The 19,128-nt window shown below is 46.7% G+C and overlaps 2 protein-coding genes across 2 annotated transcripts; one reads left to right on the forward strand and one right to left on the reverse strand.

Annotated features, from left to right (window-relative positions):
* Positions 1 to 1,014: 1,014 nt before the first annotated feature.
* Positions 1,015 to 10,481, forward strand: slc35e1 (solute carrier family 35 member E1). Its single transcript, XM_061825683.1, has 6 exons — positions 1,015 to 1,604; positions 3,915 to 3,985; positions 6,061 to 6,198; positions 6,512 to 6,637; positions 6,710 to 6,955; positions 7,714 to 10,481. Exons 1-6 carry the CDS (start codon positions 1,034 to 1,036, stop codon positions 7,939 to 7,941), a joined length of 1,380 nt encoding a protein of 459 aa, XP_061681667.1. The 5' UTR covers positions 1,015 to 1,033; the 3' UTR covers positions 7,942 to 10,481.
* Positions 10,482 to 10,633: 152 nt separating this feature from the next.
* Positions 10,634 to 14,246, reverse strand: LOC133503758 (prostaglandin E2 receptor EP4 subtype-like). The gene is made up of 2 exons (XM_061825684.1): positions 13,353 to 14,246; positions 10,634 to 12,231 (listed from the first exon to the last, which is right to left on the reverse strand). Exons 1-2 carry the CDS (start codon positions 14,154 to 14,156, stop codon positions 11,896 to 11,898), a joined length of 1,140 nt encoding a protein of 379 aa, XP_061681668.1. The 5' UTR covers positions 14,157 to 14,246; the 3' UTR covers positions 10,634 to 11,895.
* Positions 14,247 to 19,128: the final 4,882 nt, after the last annotated feature.

A 19,128-nucleotide genomic window follows, 5' to 3' on the forward strand; every position in this document is an offset into this window, starting at 1 on the left:
ACCGGCAATATGGCACCATGAAAATGGTGACATAACGTGCACATTGATGCAGTTTTACATTAACTTTCTGTGTCACCAAGCTTTTCATTTCACAAATCCCGGTAACAACCAGAACGCGTTAGACTTGTACTGTATGGGAATATATCCAAGGTTGTGGGTTTGATCCTGAGACCAAATGACTTTGTGCAAGTTAATGAGACTTCCTGATACAGCATCATGAGATGACTGACTGTGTTAAAACACCTGAACCTTGAAGGGCTGTTTAATAACTGGAAATAAATGGGCTTGCATGCATTAATTGTGATTATTGAATGACAAAGAAGTTAATTAGTTAATCGCATTTTGTTTCTTACAATGCAGAACCTTTGTCAGTGTACGATTTCTGGGATAACTATTATCTTTATGCATAAATTGCAGCTCAGTCAACAAAGTGGAGGAATTGGTTGAAAAGGTGTTGCTAAGACTGATGAGAGGCAAATTTTATTTAAAAAAAAAAAAAACAACAACTACCCAATGGAAACCCTGATGATCTTGATTTTCTGCAAATTGTGTAGAATGGGTTTTCCTATCACAACCTCAACACTGACATATGATCCAACGTTTTAACAACCGTGAAAAAAAAACACATTTAAAGGCAATACTGTTCTATAAAATACTGTCCTAAAATGGCAGTGGTACGTTTTAGTTTTAGCTAGGGATATTGTTTTTTTTTTATATACTGTTTTGAAATGTAATTACATGCATTTTTCCAGGGTTAACAATATTCCTGTCTGTATCATGATTTGATTCAGTTTCTCGATAAAATCCAATTGAAGTTAAACAATGTAGTTTTAGAACAAACGTTGTTATATGATTAAAATGCAAATAATCTGGACGAATTTATTACACATATTCCATTTGATTAGATTGTACTTTTGAATCAAGAACTTTCCCTACTAAAAACCTTTTTCCCTATCTTCTCCCATGTCGGATATCACATAAAAATGTTAGCTAGTATTGCAAAGTGTATTCAATCCTAATCCAGAAGATAAAAATGGCTCCCATCCATTTCAAACGTCAACGCCTTGTGTGTTTTATTGTGAAGCCAGTCGCACCGGAAGCCGTCGGTGCGTCGGAGCGGTGCTCGGCTCCATCTCGGCTCGCCTTTGCTTGCCGGCGTCGTGCTTTTCTCCGCCTCCTTTTTTCTTTTTTTTTTTTTTTTGTCGTCTTCCGCGGCCGGCGCAGCAACCGCGCCGCCGGTGACGCGTCACTCGAATCCGCTGTGGAGGAAAAAAAAATGGCTACGGTGGAGCGGGCTCAGGTCAGGGAAGGCTTCCGGATAGTTGTTCTGTGCGTCTGCTGGTACACCGTCAGCTCGGGAGGCAACGTCATCAACAAAATAATCCTCAATGGATTCCCGTACCCGGTCACGGTGTCTCTTTTTCACATTTTCTCCATCGTCGTCTTCCTGCCGCCGCTGTTGCGGGCGTGGGGAGTCCCCAAAACAGAACTGCCCAAGCGCTACTACTGGTGGAGCATTCTTCCTTTAGCGTTCGGGAAATACTTCGCGTCGGTGTCGGCTCACTTCAGCATATGGAAGGTTCCCGTTTCATACGCGCACACTGGTAAGTGCACCGTTGGCCATGCGAGTCAGCGGCTGACCTTTAGCACCTTTTGCTAACGCGGCAATAAATTGAACTAACGTGTGGGCCTCGTGCCTTGTTTGTGGGGCTCAATTACATACATGACTCATAAAATACCCCGTTTTGTATTCTATTAACATGAGTGCCAGCCAGCTAATGAACGTCGTTTACCACTGAACCCTAATTTAGGTAGGAAGGGCTATTTCAAAACATGGTCACTACTACGTCATCATCATCATGTTGATCATAATCAGATCAATGATTGTATTGTCATGTTGCCACGTCCTCCTGTGTCATGACTTCAGTGCAGTGCAGCGTTCCTCTGACCTGTCCTCAATATTGAAAATATGTTTGCAATTGACAATCCCAGAAGGTTTAATTTTCCAAACAGGCCAGAAGATTGTGGCAAAGTGCTTCTTTTTGGATGAGCCAAGCTCCACAACTCACTGCGATATAGTTCCTTGTCACCAAGATGCGTGCGAAGCATGGCTTTTGTCCAAATGAATCACCTCAACAGGCTTCGACATAGTTCCTTGACACCAACATGATAGACCATGGTGCCAAAATTAAACTTTGAAATAGTGAAAAATCCATTTTTAGGTTCTGGATATTTCACCAGGATGCTTTCCCACAATGTAGTTGTAATCGTTCCACACATCGCATGTTTCAAAGAATTAAACGCTTCATTTTACTCCTCTTAAAACAGGAAGCCTTGTGGCAATGCTAAAAGTCAAAAGGCTCGGATGTTTTCGCATTTTGTGGTGTTTTGAGCAATTTAGTCTGTTACGCTACATATTTGATTAGCTATAGTCATCAGAGATCCAATACTAGAGCAAAATCAAAAGTTATTCAAGAGATGAGGAGTGTGCGCTTTTGTCGTTAATGCTCCGAAGATTGCAAATATAAACAGGAGACGGCATGTTTCGTGGACATAATTATTTCGTTTTGACAGACTTTAATTAGAAAATGTGTTTCTTATCGGGTGACACGGTGGATCAGCTGGAAAGCATTGACCTCACAGTTCTGAGGACCCGGGTTCAGTCCCACCCCCGCCTGTGTGAAGTTTGCATGTTCTACCCGTGCCTGTGTGGGTTTCCTCCGGGCACTCCCGTTTCCTCCCACATTCCCCAAATATGCAACATTAATTGGACGCTCGATAATTGCCCCTTGGTGTGATTGCGATTGTTGTCTGTCTCCATGTGCCCTGCGATTGGCTGGCAACCAATTCACGGTGTACCCTCTCCTCCTGCCCATTGATAGCTGGGATCAGCTCCAGTACTCCCCGTGACCCTTGTGAGGATAAGCAGCTAAGAAAATGGATGGATGGATGGATGTTTATTATCGTGGTTGTACATTGTTCTGATTTTGAACTAGTCTTGCATACTGAGGTCCTGTTTCTCCCATGATCGTGTTGTTAAATTAATTGTCATGAAACATTGTACAAAGTCATTTGTCCACCCATACGATGCTGCTCACACTTTTATTTGACGCATTTGTTGTCTTGAAATAATTTGCTGAAATTTGCACCAATGATGCATCTCAGTTGATGAAGGCTAACTTTGTCACTGAGTCGTGCAAACATCCATCCATCCATTTTCATAGCCGCTTATCCTCACAAAGGTTACAGGGAGTGCTGGAGCCTATCCCAGCTGTCAACAGGCAGGAGGCAAGGGACACCCTGAACTGGGTGAACAGCCAATCGCAGGGCACATACAAACAAACAACCACATTCACAATCACCCCGAGGGGCAATTTAGAGTGTCCAATTAATGTTGCATGTTTTTGGGATGTGGGAGGAAACCGGAGTCCCCGAGTAACCCCACGCAGGCACGGGGAGAAGATGCAAACACCATACAGGCAAGTCCGGGATTGAACCTGGGACTTCAGAACTGTGAGGCCAGCGCTTTACCAGCCGATCCGCCGTAGCGCAAACAATACAATACAAAAAAACACAAGTGACTGATGCGTGCACCAAAAGCTTTGCAACAAAGACCATTTTGAATACTTTCAAAAAATAATAAGCAACCACTTTTCACACATTAGACATTGCAAACCACGACTTTGCTTTGCTTCCACTAATACAGATTGTGTGGTGTTATTTGTAATTGCAATGTTTTGAAACCAGCTCAGTCTGTAGATTTTATATTTTTACTCACCCACGCTCTCAACAATAGGGTTAAAAATGTGATTTTAGTGTTTATTTTAGTAGGGCCTGTTTATATTGTGATTGTCTGTTTTCATATGTTCATGGTCACCTTTTCCAACGTATTTTCTTTTTTGTCTCTATTGCAGTCAAAGCCACCATGCCAATATGGGTTGTGCTCTTGTCAAGAATTATCATGAGGGAGAAGCAAACCACCAAGGTGAGTGAGTAGCTTGAGTCCAGCCAACAAGGCTTGCTCAGTCTCAGCCGGCACAGTTTCTGCAGTCGTGCTGACGTGGCACACTGTACGACTGTACCACAGCTCGTATTACATTATAGGTATGAGACATCAGCCCCTGGGGATTTTGGGAGAGGGGGGGGGGGAGTGGCGTTGAAAGCCAGGTGAGCAATTTTTGGTTCCTCTTGTTACAAAAGTAACCACCAGGGTTATCTCCGCTTAAAGTTGAGCAAGAATGATTTCGTGTCTGACAAATTGTCACATTATGTCGGTTGGAATAAAACAAGCTACTCGTTGACGTTAGAATATCATGAAGCAAAACTTTTTTTTTTTTTTTTTTAAATCAGGCAGAAGCTTTTAGGTGGCTATGTAAATAATGATGTAATTCCTTAGCTTCAGGATGTAATAATCTGTTTGGGGTTTTTTTTGCAATTAATCGATGAATTGTTCAAAAATGGATCATTCTAATTAACTGTGCAGAAAATGCGCAACCATAAAATAAATTGATTACAGTTGATTGGCAGGATTATGATTTGGCTACTTCCTTGGGTCTGAACATCAGTCAGAAAATCAGCAAAAAAGTTGAATGTGCTTTTCTAAAGTAAAATGAGATGTTTTCAAATGTTTTATTTCTATTCGACACAAAGATACTCAGTCTGCTACAGAAATGTTTACAGTTGAGAGGCTGAAATTTTGAGGATTTGGATGATTTTAGGTCAAACAAACGCCCCTAAACAGTTGATTTTCAAGAAAGTTGTCAATTAATTTTCGAACTTATTAGTTTTTAATTCATTAATTAATTTTTGCACCACTAGATGTAGTAACCTGATCAAAATAATTGTGTGTAGGTTTTTCTATGCAGCCTCTCACTGTCAACGCAAACACGGAGCGATTTGTTAGTATTGGAACTGAGGCGGATGAAAGAGATCTTGATTGTTGCGTCTAGCATCCTCCTGTCATGTTTACTTAGCACTCAAGTGTTCACACGTAGCTGAATGTGACGCCTAAGTCCACAGGTCCTGTTTGACCGGATGAGAGACTTCAGAAAGTATTGCATGACATTAAACGGCAAACTATCTCATTGCTATAATCCTGTCCTTACGCCATCATCCTCTGTTTGGTTGTGTCGAATGTAGTCCAAAAAGATATTTGTTTGAACAGAGCGTAAGAGTTCTGGCCTCTGGTAAATGTTACAGGGTTATCCTCCGTTTATTCAGAAGGAAAAAAAAAAACAAAACAAAACATTAGTCATCCAAGCAACAGTTAGAGTTGTGGTTCTAGAATGGCGATGTAACCCAAATTTGTACACAAGTTGGAACATAAAGTACTCTATCCCTATCCAATGTTCACACAGTTGTGAAGTCAAACTACCAGTAAAATATTTCAAAACATTTCTGGGCTAGAAATACAAAACAATTAAATACATTTTTTTTTTTTTTAAAGTACCATGTTAAGTGATTCTTCTTCTGTAGTGCAACAATGTAGGTTTATGCAGCCGTGACTTTGAAATGTCATAGTTACACAAAATATTTGCATAAAAGACACATGAATATGAAACAGTCAAATGGGAAATTAGTACATCGTTAAGTGCGCTGCACAAACAACTTCAGTGTGCTGTTCGTAACTTTGAAAGCACATCCTCATATGTCAGGAGTATTACACTCTTAGAGCTCCACGTTGTTTTAAGTTAGTTGTATCCAGCTGGACTTTTAGGATAAGAATCTGTAGTTTTTGTTTGTTTTACTCCCGGTGTTGACATCCTGTGAACTTTGTTTTTTGGTAATGTTCATGTTTTTTGGGGAAATGGTTACTAGCTTCCCGGCAGCAAGATGGAGGTGTAATTATTGCTCCGTGTGGAGCGTCCGATAAGTTTGTTTTAGTTATTCCAAAGTGAGCGCTAAAAGCTGTTATTACAAGTGTATAACACTTGTTAGCACGAGTCACAATGACCTTTGGCCTCTGGTTGTTGTTATTACAACTTGCTCAGTGGCTTCCTTTAGCAAATAGCTCAATTGTGTATTACTGTTTGCATGTTCTTGGATCTGCGTGTATGGAAGGTGTACATATCTCTGATCCCTATCATTGGCGGAGTGCTGCTGGCCACAGTGACGGAGTTGTCCTTCGACGTTTCGGGCCTGATCAGCGCTCTGGCCGCTACGCTCTGCTTCTCCCTGCAGAATATCTTTTCCAAAAAGGTAAATGCGTTGACATTGTTGACGCGTGTATAAATTCATGACATGACTGTTGCATTGAAGGTGAATGTGTGCTTTCCCGTGGGAGTTTTTGCTCAAATGTTTCCACCAGACTGCTTCGTATAAGACTTGTCAAATAAGCGTAGATAAAAGTCCAAATTTGAAACAGACCTAGGAAGAATTTCCTCCCGCTCACGTTTTATGGCAGTTCCTGCCTCATAGTTGCTCTGGAATGAGCTTCAATTTAATCTCACGGGGCTTGACGTGCAAACCCAAGCTTTATGGGGTGTTTGAAATGATCTTTCTTCTTTTATAGGTCTTGCGTGACACCCGGATCCACCACCTCCGGCTTCTCAACATTCTGGGCTTCAACGCTGTGATCTTCATGCTGCCCACCTGGGTTCTGGTTGACCTTTCCGTCTTTCTTGTCAATGACGATCTGGTGCGCGTCTGCTCCATTTTGTGCTGCGTTTGAGCGGCTTGAATGTCTGAATGTCACGTGCCGTCCTCGTAGTGGGACATGTCGGGATGGACCAGAACCGTCGTTCTGCTGCTCATCAGCGGCTTCTGCAACTTCGCTCAGAACGTCATCGCCTTCAGCGTGCTCAATCTCGTGAGCCCGCTCAGCTACGCCGTGGCTAATGCGACCAAGAGGATCATGGTCATCAGCATCTCGCTGTTTATGCTGCGCAACCCAGTCACGCTCACCAACGTGCTGGGCATGATGACGGCCATCGTCGGCGTCTTCCTCTACAACAAGGTGGGTCACCTGACGCTTTGGATACGCTGCATTCTTTGTCAGTGCCTCGCTAACTTCAAGCCACTCCCTTCACTAATTGCTCGTCACCTATGGAAAATATCTGAATCATCTCATCTGAGTTCCTCAGTGCAGGGCAGGCTGTAACATTGCACAGCTGCCAATGTTCCAGTTTTTATTGTGTTGTTGCAAAGTTCCCAGGACAAAGTCATGTGTGGGCATTTCATTAAAACGTGAACGAGAGATTCATGTGAACTGTTAACGCTGTTCTGGTAAGTTAAAGAGAAGTTAAGAATAGACGTGAATGTGACACCCTTAGCATTGGGAATCTCCAAAAAAAAAAGAGGCATTTTTGTGTAAGTCGCACGGGTTAAAGCTCAGGGAAACTTTGTGGTGTGCAGCCAAAGTTCCTAATGTAATTGACACATACACATAGTTCCTTTCTTCTCATTGCTTGAGTGAAGAATAAAATAATTCTACTAGTGTACTAGTCCACATGTGATGTTCCCTGCGGGCATGAATATGTTGACAACAATGTGAGCGGATGGCCCTTTTACCCATTTTGTCTGTTTGATCCGAGCCTAAAATTGAAATTAGATTACCGTGATTAAAAAAAATACGATTTGCTATTTTTTGATTGCCATTTAAAATAAAAGGAGCGAATGATACCCCGATTGTTTAAGGATATTATGTGTGTAAATGTATATGTGTTGTTTTTTTTTTTTGTATTTTTTTCCTCATCACCTCAACTCTGTCAACAGGCCAAGTACGACGCTAACCAAGAGAAGAAACTGCTCCCAAGCAGCAAGCAGGACCTGATGTCCTTTGACAACCCGGTTTTCACAAAACATCAGGCCAACGGATCAGTGCCTTTCTCCCATGGTACTCCGCAGCAGCATAACTGGAACAACGTTCTGACCGACCATTTCCAATACAGTCGCCAAACCTACACGACAAACTCCAACAGCAACCACCAGTATGTGGTGTAAACAAAAAAAAAAAAAAACGGGGGTGGGGTAGGGTGGAGGGGTAGAGACTGTCCTTGATCTGTCTCGCTCTCATAGACATTTGTGTGCGTGTGTAGCTGCCATCCCTGCAGCGGTTCTCCTCTGGTCAGCGCCACGCATGAGACTGTTCCACACAGGAAGAGCAAAAAGACATCTTTATCATGAAAAGGGCCAGTGACATGACCCCTCCCACGCTCCCCTATGTCTAAACCTCACTGTTTCCTGTCTGTAACTTCGGTCTTGACTGTTTTGAGCGGCTTGGGTGCACAAAAACACTCATATCTGACATTTTCAGATGCATACGCAACTGTTGTTTGGAATTGTCCATTTTCTAAGGGAATGATGTCATCTGCAACCGGGACCTCATATACAACGTCTGTCATGTTACTTGTCATGACGAACGAAGCATAGTGGAAAGCCTTAATATTTAGATTTTAGGCATTTTTTTTTTTTTTGTGTATCTTGGGAAGATGAGGAAGAAACGTGGTGAAAGACACTTTTGAAACATCCACTTTTCAAAACGCTTAGAGCGCAGTTAAATAAAAAAATAGGTAACAATGCCACATAAAAAATTAGCACATGAAGTTGTGCCCAGACATACACGCACGGCAATCAAATCTTTTAAAACTTTGATGAGAATTAAGTGTGAGACGAGTTCTGATGCCCCGAACGGTCAGTGAACACAATGTCACGATGTTCTAATACCTGGCATCTGTTATCATGAGTAGACATGTTATCTTCTTAGTTTAAAAAAAATAAAATAAAATAAATTTAGGTTGACACTGTAAAGCTTTTAAAATATGCCAGGTGGTGGTTCTTTTTTTTTTTTTTTTTTCTCAAGGGAGGGCATGGCTGTGGAGGAAGTGAGATGGACTTGTGTAAATGAATAACTTAGTCCACTAAATTAGTTATTTTCACATCGATCATTAATATTTATTCATCATTAATGCTTCGAAGGCAGAGAGTGATATCATCTATCCTGCCAGGCGTGGAATCAGCATGAACTGAAGTTGCTTTGTCATACTTATTTTTTTTACAGTCTCCTGTTTGCACATTAAAAGAACAAAATGTTGTCCTTCTGTAGTTTTCCCTGGATAGGTTTTGTTTGTGCAATATTCAACCGAACTGCCCGACGAGATGGACAAAAAGATTATGCTCAATATCATTGACCAATTCCCATGTATTTATTTCAAATTGACGCCAGACATTTCAATGCAGCAATATGAAGTACATGTTTTTTTCTACTGTAATTTTCTAATGGCAAAATGTCTCAACATTTGATGTGACTTTATTTTTGTTACTCTATTTGTTCTGTGCTGCACATTTTGTTCACATAATCTCGAGGGGCAAAAAAAAAAAAATATATGCAAGGTGGTCAGACTTTGATTACAAATGGTTTTGTGCAATTCACATTTGTAGCATTTTACCAAATATGATTGGCTGTGGTTACTTCTCTATTTTCGTGTATGTGTGTGTACTGCCGCTGTAGTATTTTTGTATTTGTCTCATGATAATTTCTCCCCATTATCTCTGTCTCCGACGTTCTTAAATTGAAATGAAGATTATGACTAGGCGGCACGGTGCCGCAGCTTTAAAGCATTGGCCTCACAGTTCTGAGGTCCCAGGGTTCAATCCCGGACTCGCCTGTGTGGAGTTTGCATGGTCTACCTGTGCCTACGTGGGTTTCCACCGGGTTGGCACTCCAGTTTCCTCCCACATCCCAAAAACATTCAACATTAATTGGACACTCTAAATTGCCCCGAGGTGTGATAGTGAGTGCGATTGTCTGTCTCCATGTGCCCTGCTATTGGCTGGCGACCAGTTCAGGGTGTACCTCGCTTCCTGCCCGATGACAGTTGGGATAGGCTCCAGCACCCCCTGCGACCCTTGTGAGGATAAGTGGTTAAGAAAATGGATGGATGGATTATCTAACTAATGCAAGGAGACAAGCAAACTGATTTTAAAGAAGCTGCGAAAATGACAAAGGAGCATTATTTATTTAAAAATTGTACACCACTGCAAACTACAACCATAAATGTACAGTATTGTTAAAATAATCAAAACTGGCTGAATGTTTTGTATTGGTTTTCATTAGTTTGTGCAAGTGTACTTAATGTGGCCAGTGAGTGTGATGAGTGGGGGGGGGTACTTAAGTGGAAGACCACAGCCAATCATAAGTTGAGTAAAAACCTCCTGAAGCAAATGCTTCAATAATTATCGATATTCAAATGTGTAGTAATTATTTCCATGCTACCAACTTTTCAAGCTTGGATTTAGTTATGGCCCAGTTCATCTGTGGGCTCACAGACACGATCTGGTGTAAATTGTCTGCTGCGCGTGGTTGCTTGTGGGAATACTAATATAACGAACCAGGCATTTTTTTTTTCATTGAGTGATATTTTGTCCCTTGATGTTGCCAAAACTAAAGGGCCGCAAGACGGATGCCTGCAGTTCATCCTCAAACTTTGTTGCCATCAAGTTGGAGTCCAATGGACGCCATTTTAAGAACTTTGTGAACACTATTTGGATGTCAGCTCATTTTCCTGGAAAAAAAAATGTTCCTCACTGGGATGTACAGTATGTGAATAGGTTTCTTGTATGATTATTACTTTTCCGAGTTTTTACTCAGCTGATGTTTATAGAATTTAATTTATGGTTGTCGTGGTACAAAATGTTTCCCAGCAGTGCAGCTATGAGCAGATGTTTTTGCTTTGGATTACAAAATGCTATTTTAAAATGTTAAAGAATAAATAGATTACCGGAATGAACTGTAATGTCACGTCTACGTATTTTAAGTGTTGGTCTGGCAACAAAAGGCAATAATGTGTGTGTGTTTCTTTCGGCTTGTCCCTTTCGGGGTCGCCACAGCGTGTCATCTCAGATGAACACACATATGTTTGGCACATTTTTTACGCCGGATGCCCTTCCTGACGCAACCCTTCTCAGGGAGTGGAGGCCCCAGTGGGATATAGCAATAATCTTGTACTGTAAATCACAAAGAATAAATTAATAGGGCTGTGCAAAAAAAAAATTGAGAAACAGAAAAAAGGCATGCAGAACATTATTTTCATTACGTTAGTTCTTACGCAAATCACTGATATCAACAGTTGATTAGACTAAAATAAATACGAGTGCCAGTGGTGACCAAGTTTGAGAAGCCGTATTTTGCTCACGCTACAAGCTTTCCTTCTTGGGAAAACATTCAACTGCACATGTGGTTACCTCACTCCAATTTAAAATATTTTTCAATGTTGGATAATCATAAAAGAAACAAACAAAACTCATACAATTCAAATTAATTCAAATTATCGCTTGTTTTGAATAGATGTAATAAAATAGATCACACACTGGAAATGTTATAAAAATGAACACAGTTAAGAATGTCCATGGATTTCCAACTCTAGTGCCTTAAGGCACTAGACTGCCTCCCCCCCCCCTTTTTTTTACAGCTGCCTGTTCTTGATATCATACCCAAAATTGGAGCGAGACAGGAATTTTGGAGTCTAATCTTATTTTAATGTGGTTCCAATTGCATAAAAGGCAAAAGGAATGTTCTTTGCCCACCCAGTAGTGATCCCAAAGATGTTAACATTACAGAATGTTTATGTCCATATGAGCGTGAATCATGATGATTTCAGATGGGCCAATTGACCTCACAACAAAGAGGTAAGCGGCCCGATGTGGCTTGATGAAGACCGATCCAGTATGAAGAAAATACAGACGTAGAATCAGTCTTCGTGGGTTCATTCTGTGATTGACTTGGAAATCGGTCCGCTTGCCCAAAGTCAGCCGGCAAAGCGGTGTCCCTCCGACCCTGAGAGGTAAACTGAAGTAAGAATAATTTCTCTTGATCTGAACGGGCTTTCCCAAAAGTGCCAAGTAGCACAAGTGTCTGTGCGTCGCCTTCAAGCATTAAACAAACAAACAAACAAACATTCAGTCTTTCAATTTAAGAGCAGCACAGTGCACGTGTGGTACTGAGACAGCAGAGGCAGCAGAAAGCGAAGTCCTGAGATGGTTCTGCATCATCTGACTCAACACATTGCTGTCTTTGGTGTGTTCGGGACAAAACAGACGGCCTCGTGGGCTTAGGGTGCGACCGCTGCGAGTTCGACATCGTCTGGACAGGCTTAATATTCGGCGAAACAGAGACCGCCTGAGGAGGATGTAGATCCAAGGGTCCAGGATGGGGTTGATGGCTGCGATCCGGATGGCTGCCAGGTCGGCTTCGGGGTCATCTTTCATCATAAGACGGTTGGCGAACACACGCACCTGAAAGACCAAAAAAACACGACTTACTATGGCTGCAGTCTAATATTTTGATTATGCTGTTCAAGAAAGCTTTGTTTGGGCTTTATTCGTTACTCCCAAATAATGTTTAAAGGGGAAATCCAGTGGTTTGCATGAACAATGTATCCAATTCGTCGTGTAAAATGTACTCTATTTTGACAATGTGATGTTAAATCCTGTCTCATTTAATAGTGTTTTGAGAAGATTTTTATCGACAACTATGAATTTTCAGGGGCGCTGCCATTTTTGCGAGTCACATGACTTACCTGCGCGAATGTGACGTGTAAGGTGCCGCACCAAAGGCTCGATTACATTGTGCCCGGCGCTGATTTCTCGGATTTATCCTCATCTGATAAAGAAATAGGTTGATCGGGGAGACGGAAGAATACTTCCATACAGATTTGAACCTGTGGCTGTAAATAATGTTGAATATTTGGATGGTTCTGACGCGGAGTCTGACGAGCGAGCGCCGGCGGCAGACCGAAGCTCAACTAACGGCCTCCGCCGGACGCCGGAGCTCGCTTGTCAAACTCTGCGTCATTCCCGTCCGAAGAACCATCCGCGTCTGCCGGCCCAGAGCTCCGCGCATAGGGCTCCGAGTAGTCAGACTCCGGCGTCATCCCGCCTAAAGAACGATCCGAATATTCAACAATATTTACAGCCACAGGTCCAAATCTGTTCCTGCGTCTTCCCGATCAACCGATACTGGTATTTCTTCATCAGATGAGGACAAATCAGAGTAATCAGCGCTGGGCACAATGTAATCGAGCCTTTGGTGGGAGACCTTTCATGTCACATCCGCATGCGTAAGTCATGTGACTCGCGAAAATGGCAGCGCCCCTGAAAATTTGTAATTGTCGATAAAAATCTTCTCTAAACACTATTAAATGAGAGAGGATTTAACATCACATTGTCATAATAGAGTAGATATTACATGACCTATTGAATACATTACTCATGCAAAGCACTACATTTCGCCTTTCAACCTCAGTTGAGTGACAGTCCGGTGGCAGTCATCAAACTTTTCAGCACTCCTTCACAATGACAATCATGGAGTTGTGCCTCTGTAGCGATTAGTAAGTGGCTCATCCAAGTTTCCTCACCACCAGCGGAGCCGAGCAGCCCAGAACTACCAGCGAGGTCATCACCAGCACGGCCACGATCTGGATCTCGGCGGCGGAAGAGAGCGACCTCCACCTGTCCCGCACGCTCCCCCCTCCGCCGTCCTCGCCCCTCCGCACGCTGCGCCGACGCATGAGCAGCAGGGAACCGCACACGGCCACGTTGAGCGCGGTGGTCCCCACGATGAGCAGCACGCTCACGGCGCCGTACAGCACCGAGTAGACCGCGGCCACGGGCTCCGAGGTCCGCAGGTCGACGAAGCACCAGGTTTCGGAGGGCTGCAGGCTGCTCCTCACGGCGCCCGTCACCGGGAGGCAGCAGAACAGCGCATTGGTCGCGTACACGAAGCTCAGGAAGGTCTGCGCGAAGCGGCGGTCTACGCCCCAGCGCCGGTACACATAAGGGCAGCAGATGGCCAGGTAGCGCTCCGCGGCCATGGCGCAGATGATGCTGAGGCCCGTCACGCCGAAAAAGAGCAGCAGGAAGGAGTGGAAGTCGCACAGGGCCCCGCCTCGCAGCACCTGCGGGTCCAGGTAGTTGGCGATGGTCAGCGGGCTGGCCAGGCACGTGCCCAGCAGGTCGGTCACGGCCAGACCGCACACCAGGGCGTAGAACGCCGAACTTTTCCGATCCTGTCTGGACAGCGACAGGACGACGATCGCCGTTATGTTGCCGACGGCGCCCCCGACGAACATGAATATGGGCACAGCCACGTTTTCCTTCCAGGACTCAACCGGCCAGGTCTGGTTCGAAGCCACCGAGAAGCTCGCGTTTTGGAGTGACATGTCCTTTTTTTTTTTCCTTGTCCTGCAGGACCAGTCTTATAAACTTTGTCGGGTACTGACGATGTTGCGCCGGTGCCGCCCGCCCACGGACGCTTCCTCTTACGCACATGTTGCTGCGCGACTTTGAGCGACTGGGACGCCCGCAGGCTTTGCTGGGCGACCTCCCATCGACGCGCTGATTGGAGCTCCAACGAACCCGCCGTCTTTTTCACTGTTCCGCTCGATTTTGGCAGCCCTCGCTGATGACGTCACAGCGCCCCCGCCTCGGTTTTGGCAGCGCCTCAGGGGGAGTCGGACTGAAGAGATCCCTTCTTACTGCATGGGGAAACATTCTGAGATGATGAGTTTGTTGTGTACAAAAGTCTTTTAGAGCCCAAGGGACGCGATCTTCCTGCCCGACGTTTTCTTTTGGTTGTTTACTGCAAAAACCAAACCAACATTTCAGACCGTTTCGGCTATTGGTTCTGATCAACCTTTGCATTAACAAAAATGAAAATCTGAAAATAACGATTAAGGCGGCACGGTGGGATAGCTGTAAAGCGTTGCCTCACAGTCCTGAGGACTGGAGTTCAAATCCCGCCCCCTTCTTTGTGGAGTTTGCATGCTCTCCCCGTGCCTGCGTGACACTCCAGTTTCCTCCCATATCCCTCCAAAAAACATTCATTAATTGGACACACTAAATTGGCCTTAGGTGTGATGTGAGTGTGACTGGTTGTTCGTTCGTATGTGCCCTTTGATTGGTTGGCAACCAGTTGAGAGGTGTACCCCGCCTCCTGCCCGTTGACAACCGGGATAGGCTCCAGCATTCCCGCGACCCTTGTGAGGATAAGCCTTCACACATCACTCCTGGGGAGTTTTCATTTAGTTTTCTTCCACTAACATGTGAGGTTTGCCCATTTTAAAAATATGGCCAAAAAAAAAATGCAGTTTAATCCTCACTAAGGCGAGGTCTCGTGAGGTGTGCTTAAAATCTTGCATAAGGTTCTAACAAAACACAAATTAGGGTTATGGCTAAGTGCAAGTCAAACAGCAGATTTTTCCACTTGTATGACAGTTACATAAATTTCAAATATGAGAAATTGCTCATATTACGTATTTTCCAAGAACTTTTGTCCTTTTTGAGGTTCCATGCACAAACCTATTGCAGTTGTCCCAAAATTTAATGACCAGGCGAGATTTTTTACATTCGTCAAACATTGTGGACGGTGAAAATAAATGAACAAAATACTGTATTAATTTTAAGATCAGGAAAGAAAAAATACAGTGATGCACACAATGGAAAATTACCTTGTCCATCTTGTCAAGGGATGTTTATCTAAAATTCCCAAACTCAGTTTTCTTCTCATTTTAAGGATTGACACCTGAACAATGTTAATAACAACAAATACAGTTTTATAGGTGAAAGCAAAAAACAATGATGTTTGTTTTTCGAGGACTTCTTGAGATTCAGCACTTTTGTTTACTTTCTTTTTGGCCACAAGCTCCTTTCCCCAAAGTCTTAGCGATAACATGTCCTCAAAGGGTCTTGGTGCTAAAGCCTAATGACATGGATATGATCATCTGGTTTGTCTGTACCCAGCCAAAGGTCATTACATTATTATTTTCTGGGGTGGATAGTGGCAAGGGGGTCCGGGGGGAAGTCCTGAGGGTGCTGCTGCTGGTCTTCGTCTGCGGTTGTCCGGCCTGATGGGCCTGACCTCCAGGAGCCATGCCTCTTAATCACTCACTTCCCACATAGTCACACTACTCACTGTACATACTTTCTCACACATCACATCCGGGCACATATGTGAAAGGGTTCCTGCGGGGGGTGACGCGGGGTTGTGAGTGTGCGGGTGTCAGAAGGGTACCGGCACGTCGGTGCTGTTTCCTGGTCCGAGCACTCTGGCCCTCTGCTCTGCCTGCCCCTCAGGATTTTCTTTTAATGCACCACATACGCCAATATCTTGGGGGGTGGGTGGGTTGCTGGACTACTCATGTATACGCAAAGTTCTTCTGTACCCCCCCCCCCCCCATTTATATTCTCGTTCTGTGGACTTCTGTAATTCACTTATTCAGACTAAGTGACTATTTCAGTTGTATAATCAGGTTCCTGATCCTTGTCTTTCGTGCTTCTTCTCCTGTCCTCGTCCTGTCCTATCTTGTCCTGTTCTTCCTTCATAGGGTGTTGCACTACAGTCTAACATCCATATGTGTTTCGTTGTAGAAAATATGTAGTAATTTACTTTTCTCATGGAGGAAACTAAAAAAACTCCACTTTGTGTCATGATCCTGCCGCTCCAGCACAAGCTGTGCGGGTGCGCTAATTGGGAGGCACACACCTGTGCCTCATGCGGGCTGATCATCCCCCGTATATTTAGGACCCAGTGACAACTGGTCGGCGGCCAGTTCGTTGAGCTTTATGTCCCGTTCCAGCACTCTCGTATTCCTGACTGAACCTGTGTGTACCGACCTTCGTCCGTTCTCCGACCAACCCTGTAAGCCTGACTCCTTGACACTTCTGCCTGCATTGTTTCCCCGTGCACCGGACTGCCTGCTCGATCCCCGAACTCTGCATACAATAAACGTGTCTCTTCTTGAACTACCTTGCGTCTTCCGAGTTCCTGCATTTGGGTCCTACCTCTCGTTCCGATGGGACGTGACAGAACGAACTGGCCAGTACAGGACGCAGCAGGAAAGACCCGGCGTCGCCGGGACCGACGCAAGGTAGACCGTCTGCCGGAGGACCAAGCCTGCCCAATCCAGGTAGGTTCCCTGATGTCCTCCACTTCCGTGTCTTACACTCCGCCAGCGAGGTATGAATACGTCCCGAACACGACCCGTCCGGCTCCTCATATTCTTCTGGACTCTGACTTTTCGGAATATGAGGAGGACCACGATTTGTTTGACCGGCTGCCTGAGTACGACTCCGATTATTCTGACTATGAATCTGCTCGTCCGATCTTTCATCCCAGTCAGTTTGTTTCGCCTCCCCGCGTTTCCAGCACCCGAACGTCTTCACCCGGTAGATCCAAGTACACCAATCGGTACGAGGGAACCCGATTGGCCATCTACACGGGACCTCCGCGGGGCGGCCAGAGGAGACTCCCCGGCCGGGCGCTCCCTGGTGTCTCTCGCTGCGCGGCAACGAAGACACAGTCCTCCCACTCCTCCCCGGCAATGGCGAGGCTTCCAGCCCAGAGGGAGGAGGTGCCGCCAAATCATGAGGCGTTCCGCCGCGAACTGCAGGCGGAGATTGAGCGGCAGAGCGCGGAATTGGCGGCTCTCACGGCCCAGGTCCGGCAAGGATTGGCGAACCAGCCGAGCTACGCTGACGTCGCAACGGCGACGGACTCGTTGCTGACTCAGGTTCACGTTGCCGTGGAAACCGACCCGCCCCCTTGTCAAGTGCACGCCACAGTGGGAACAGACTCGCCACCTCAAGTGCACGTCGCAGTGTTGGCGGTTCCGAGCAGAGCTCATGCGGCAGTCGGAACTGACCCGCTCCCGAGACACGCCCACGTGTCAGTTTCGACTGACTCTCCGCCTACTCAGGTTCACGTTGCCCTGGAAACGGATTCGCCACCGCGCCACGCCCACGTTGCCGTTTCAACGGATGCAGTGCAAGCTCACGTGGCAGTGGGGACCGACCCGCCGCCGCCTCACGTTGCTGTCCAGGAGGTGGCGACGTCTCCACAGCCGCTTCTCGTCCGTGCTCTGGAGTGGCAGTGGCGACCGGCCCGCGGACGTTCCCCGTTCCTGCTCTGTCGGCGACCGGCCCGCGGACGTTCCCCGTTCCTGCTCTGTCGGCGACCGGCCCACGGCCGCTCCCCGTTCCTGCCCTGTCAGCGACGGGCACGCCCTCACGTTCCTGTCCAGGAGGTGGCGACAGTTCCCCAGCCGCCTCACGCTCCCGTCCAGGAGGAGGTGGAGTTGGTGATGCTGCTGCCGCCTTCTCACGTTCCTGTCCAGGAGGCGGCGACGGGGTCGCTCCCTTCTCACGTTGCTGACCAGGAGGGGGCGGCGATGGCGCCGCCTTCTCACGTTGCTGACCAGGAGGGGGCGGCGATGGCGCCGTCTTCTCACGTTCCTGTCCAGGAGGGGGCGGCAATGGCACCGCCTTGTCAAGTTGCTGACCAGGAGGGGGCGGCGATGGCGCCGCCTTCTCAAGTTGCTGACCAGGAGGGGGCGACGATGGCGCCGCCTTCTCAAGTTGCTGACCAGGAGGGGGCGGCGATGGCGCCGCCTTCTCACGTTGCTGACCAGGAGGGGGCGGCGATGGCGCCGCCTTCTCACGTTGCTGACCAGGAGGGGGCGGCGATGGCGCCGCCTTCTCACGTTGCTGTCCAGGAGGGGGCGGCGATGGCGCCACCTTCTCACGTTGCTGTCCAGGAGGGGGCGGCGATGGCGCCGCCTTCTCACGTTGCTGTCCAGGAGGGGGCGGCGATGGCGCCGCCTTCTCACGTTGCTGTCCAGGAGGGGGCGGCGATGGCGCCGCCTTCTCACGTTGCTGTCCAGGAGGGGGCGGCGATGGCGCCGCCTTCTCACGTTGCTGTCCAGGAGGGGGCGGCGATGGCGCCGCCTTCTCACGTTGCTGTCCAGGAGGGGGCGGCGATGGCGCCGCCTTCTCACGTTGCTGTCCAGGAGGGGGCGGCGATGGCGCCGCCTTCTCAAGTTGCTGTCCAGGAGGGGGCGGCGATGGCGCCGCCTTCTCAAGTTGCTGTCCAGGAGGGGGCGGTACTGGCACCGCCTTCTCACGTTGCTGACCAGGAGGGGGCGGCGATGGCGCCGCCTTCTCACGTTGCTGACCAGGAGGGGGCGGCGATGGCGCCGCCTTCTCACGTTGCTGTCCAGGAGGGGGCGGCGATGGCGCCACCTTCTCACGTTGCTGTCCAGGAGGGGGCGGCGATGGCGCCGCCTTCTCACGTTGCTGTCCAGGAGGGGGCGGCGATGGCGCCGCCTTCTCACGTTGCTGTCCAGGAGGGGGCGGCGA

The sequence above is a fragment of the Syngnathoides biaculeatus genome, chromosome 7, assembly GCF_019802595.1.
Source record: "Syngnathoides biaculeatus isolate LvHL_M chromosome 7, ASM1980259v1, whole genome shotgun sequence".
NCBI classification, from domain to species: Eukaryota; Metazoa; Chordata; class Actinopteri; order Syngnathiformes; family Syngnathidae; genus Syngnathoides; species Syngnathoides biaculeatus.

Bases quoted from the DNA above. Each gene is read 5' to 3' on its own strand.
- LOC133503758 (XM_061825684.1), bottom strand. From the start codon at position 14,156: ATGTCACTCCAAAACGCGAGCTTCTCGGTGGCTTCGAACCAGACCTGG. The intron at 12,232-13,352 runs GTGAGGAAACTT...TTGGTCTTTCAG, and splicing joins GCTGCTCGGCTCCGCTGGTG to GTGCGTGTGTTCGCCAACCG.
- slc35e1 (XM_061825683.1), top strand. From the start codon at position 1,034: ATGGCTCCCATCCATTTCAAACGTCAACGCCTTGTGTGTTTTATTGTG. The intron at 1,605-3,914 runs GTAAGTGCACCG...TCTCTATTGCAG, and splicing joins CGTTTCATACGCGCACACTG to TCAAAGCCACCATGCCAATA. The intron at 6,638-6,709 runs GTGCGCGTCTGC...CCGTCCTCGTAG, and splicing joins TTCTTGTCAATGACGATCTG to TGGGACATGTCGGGATGGAC.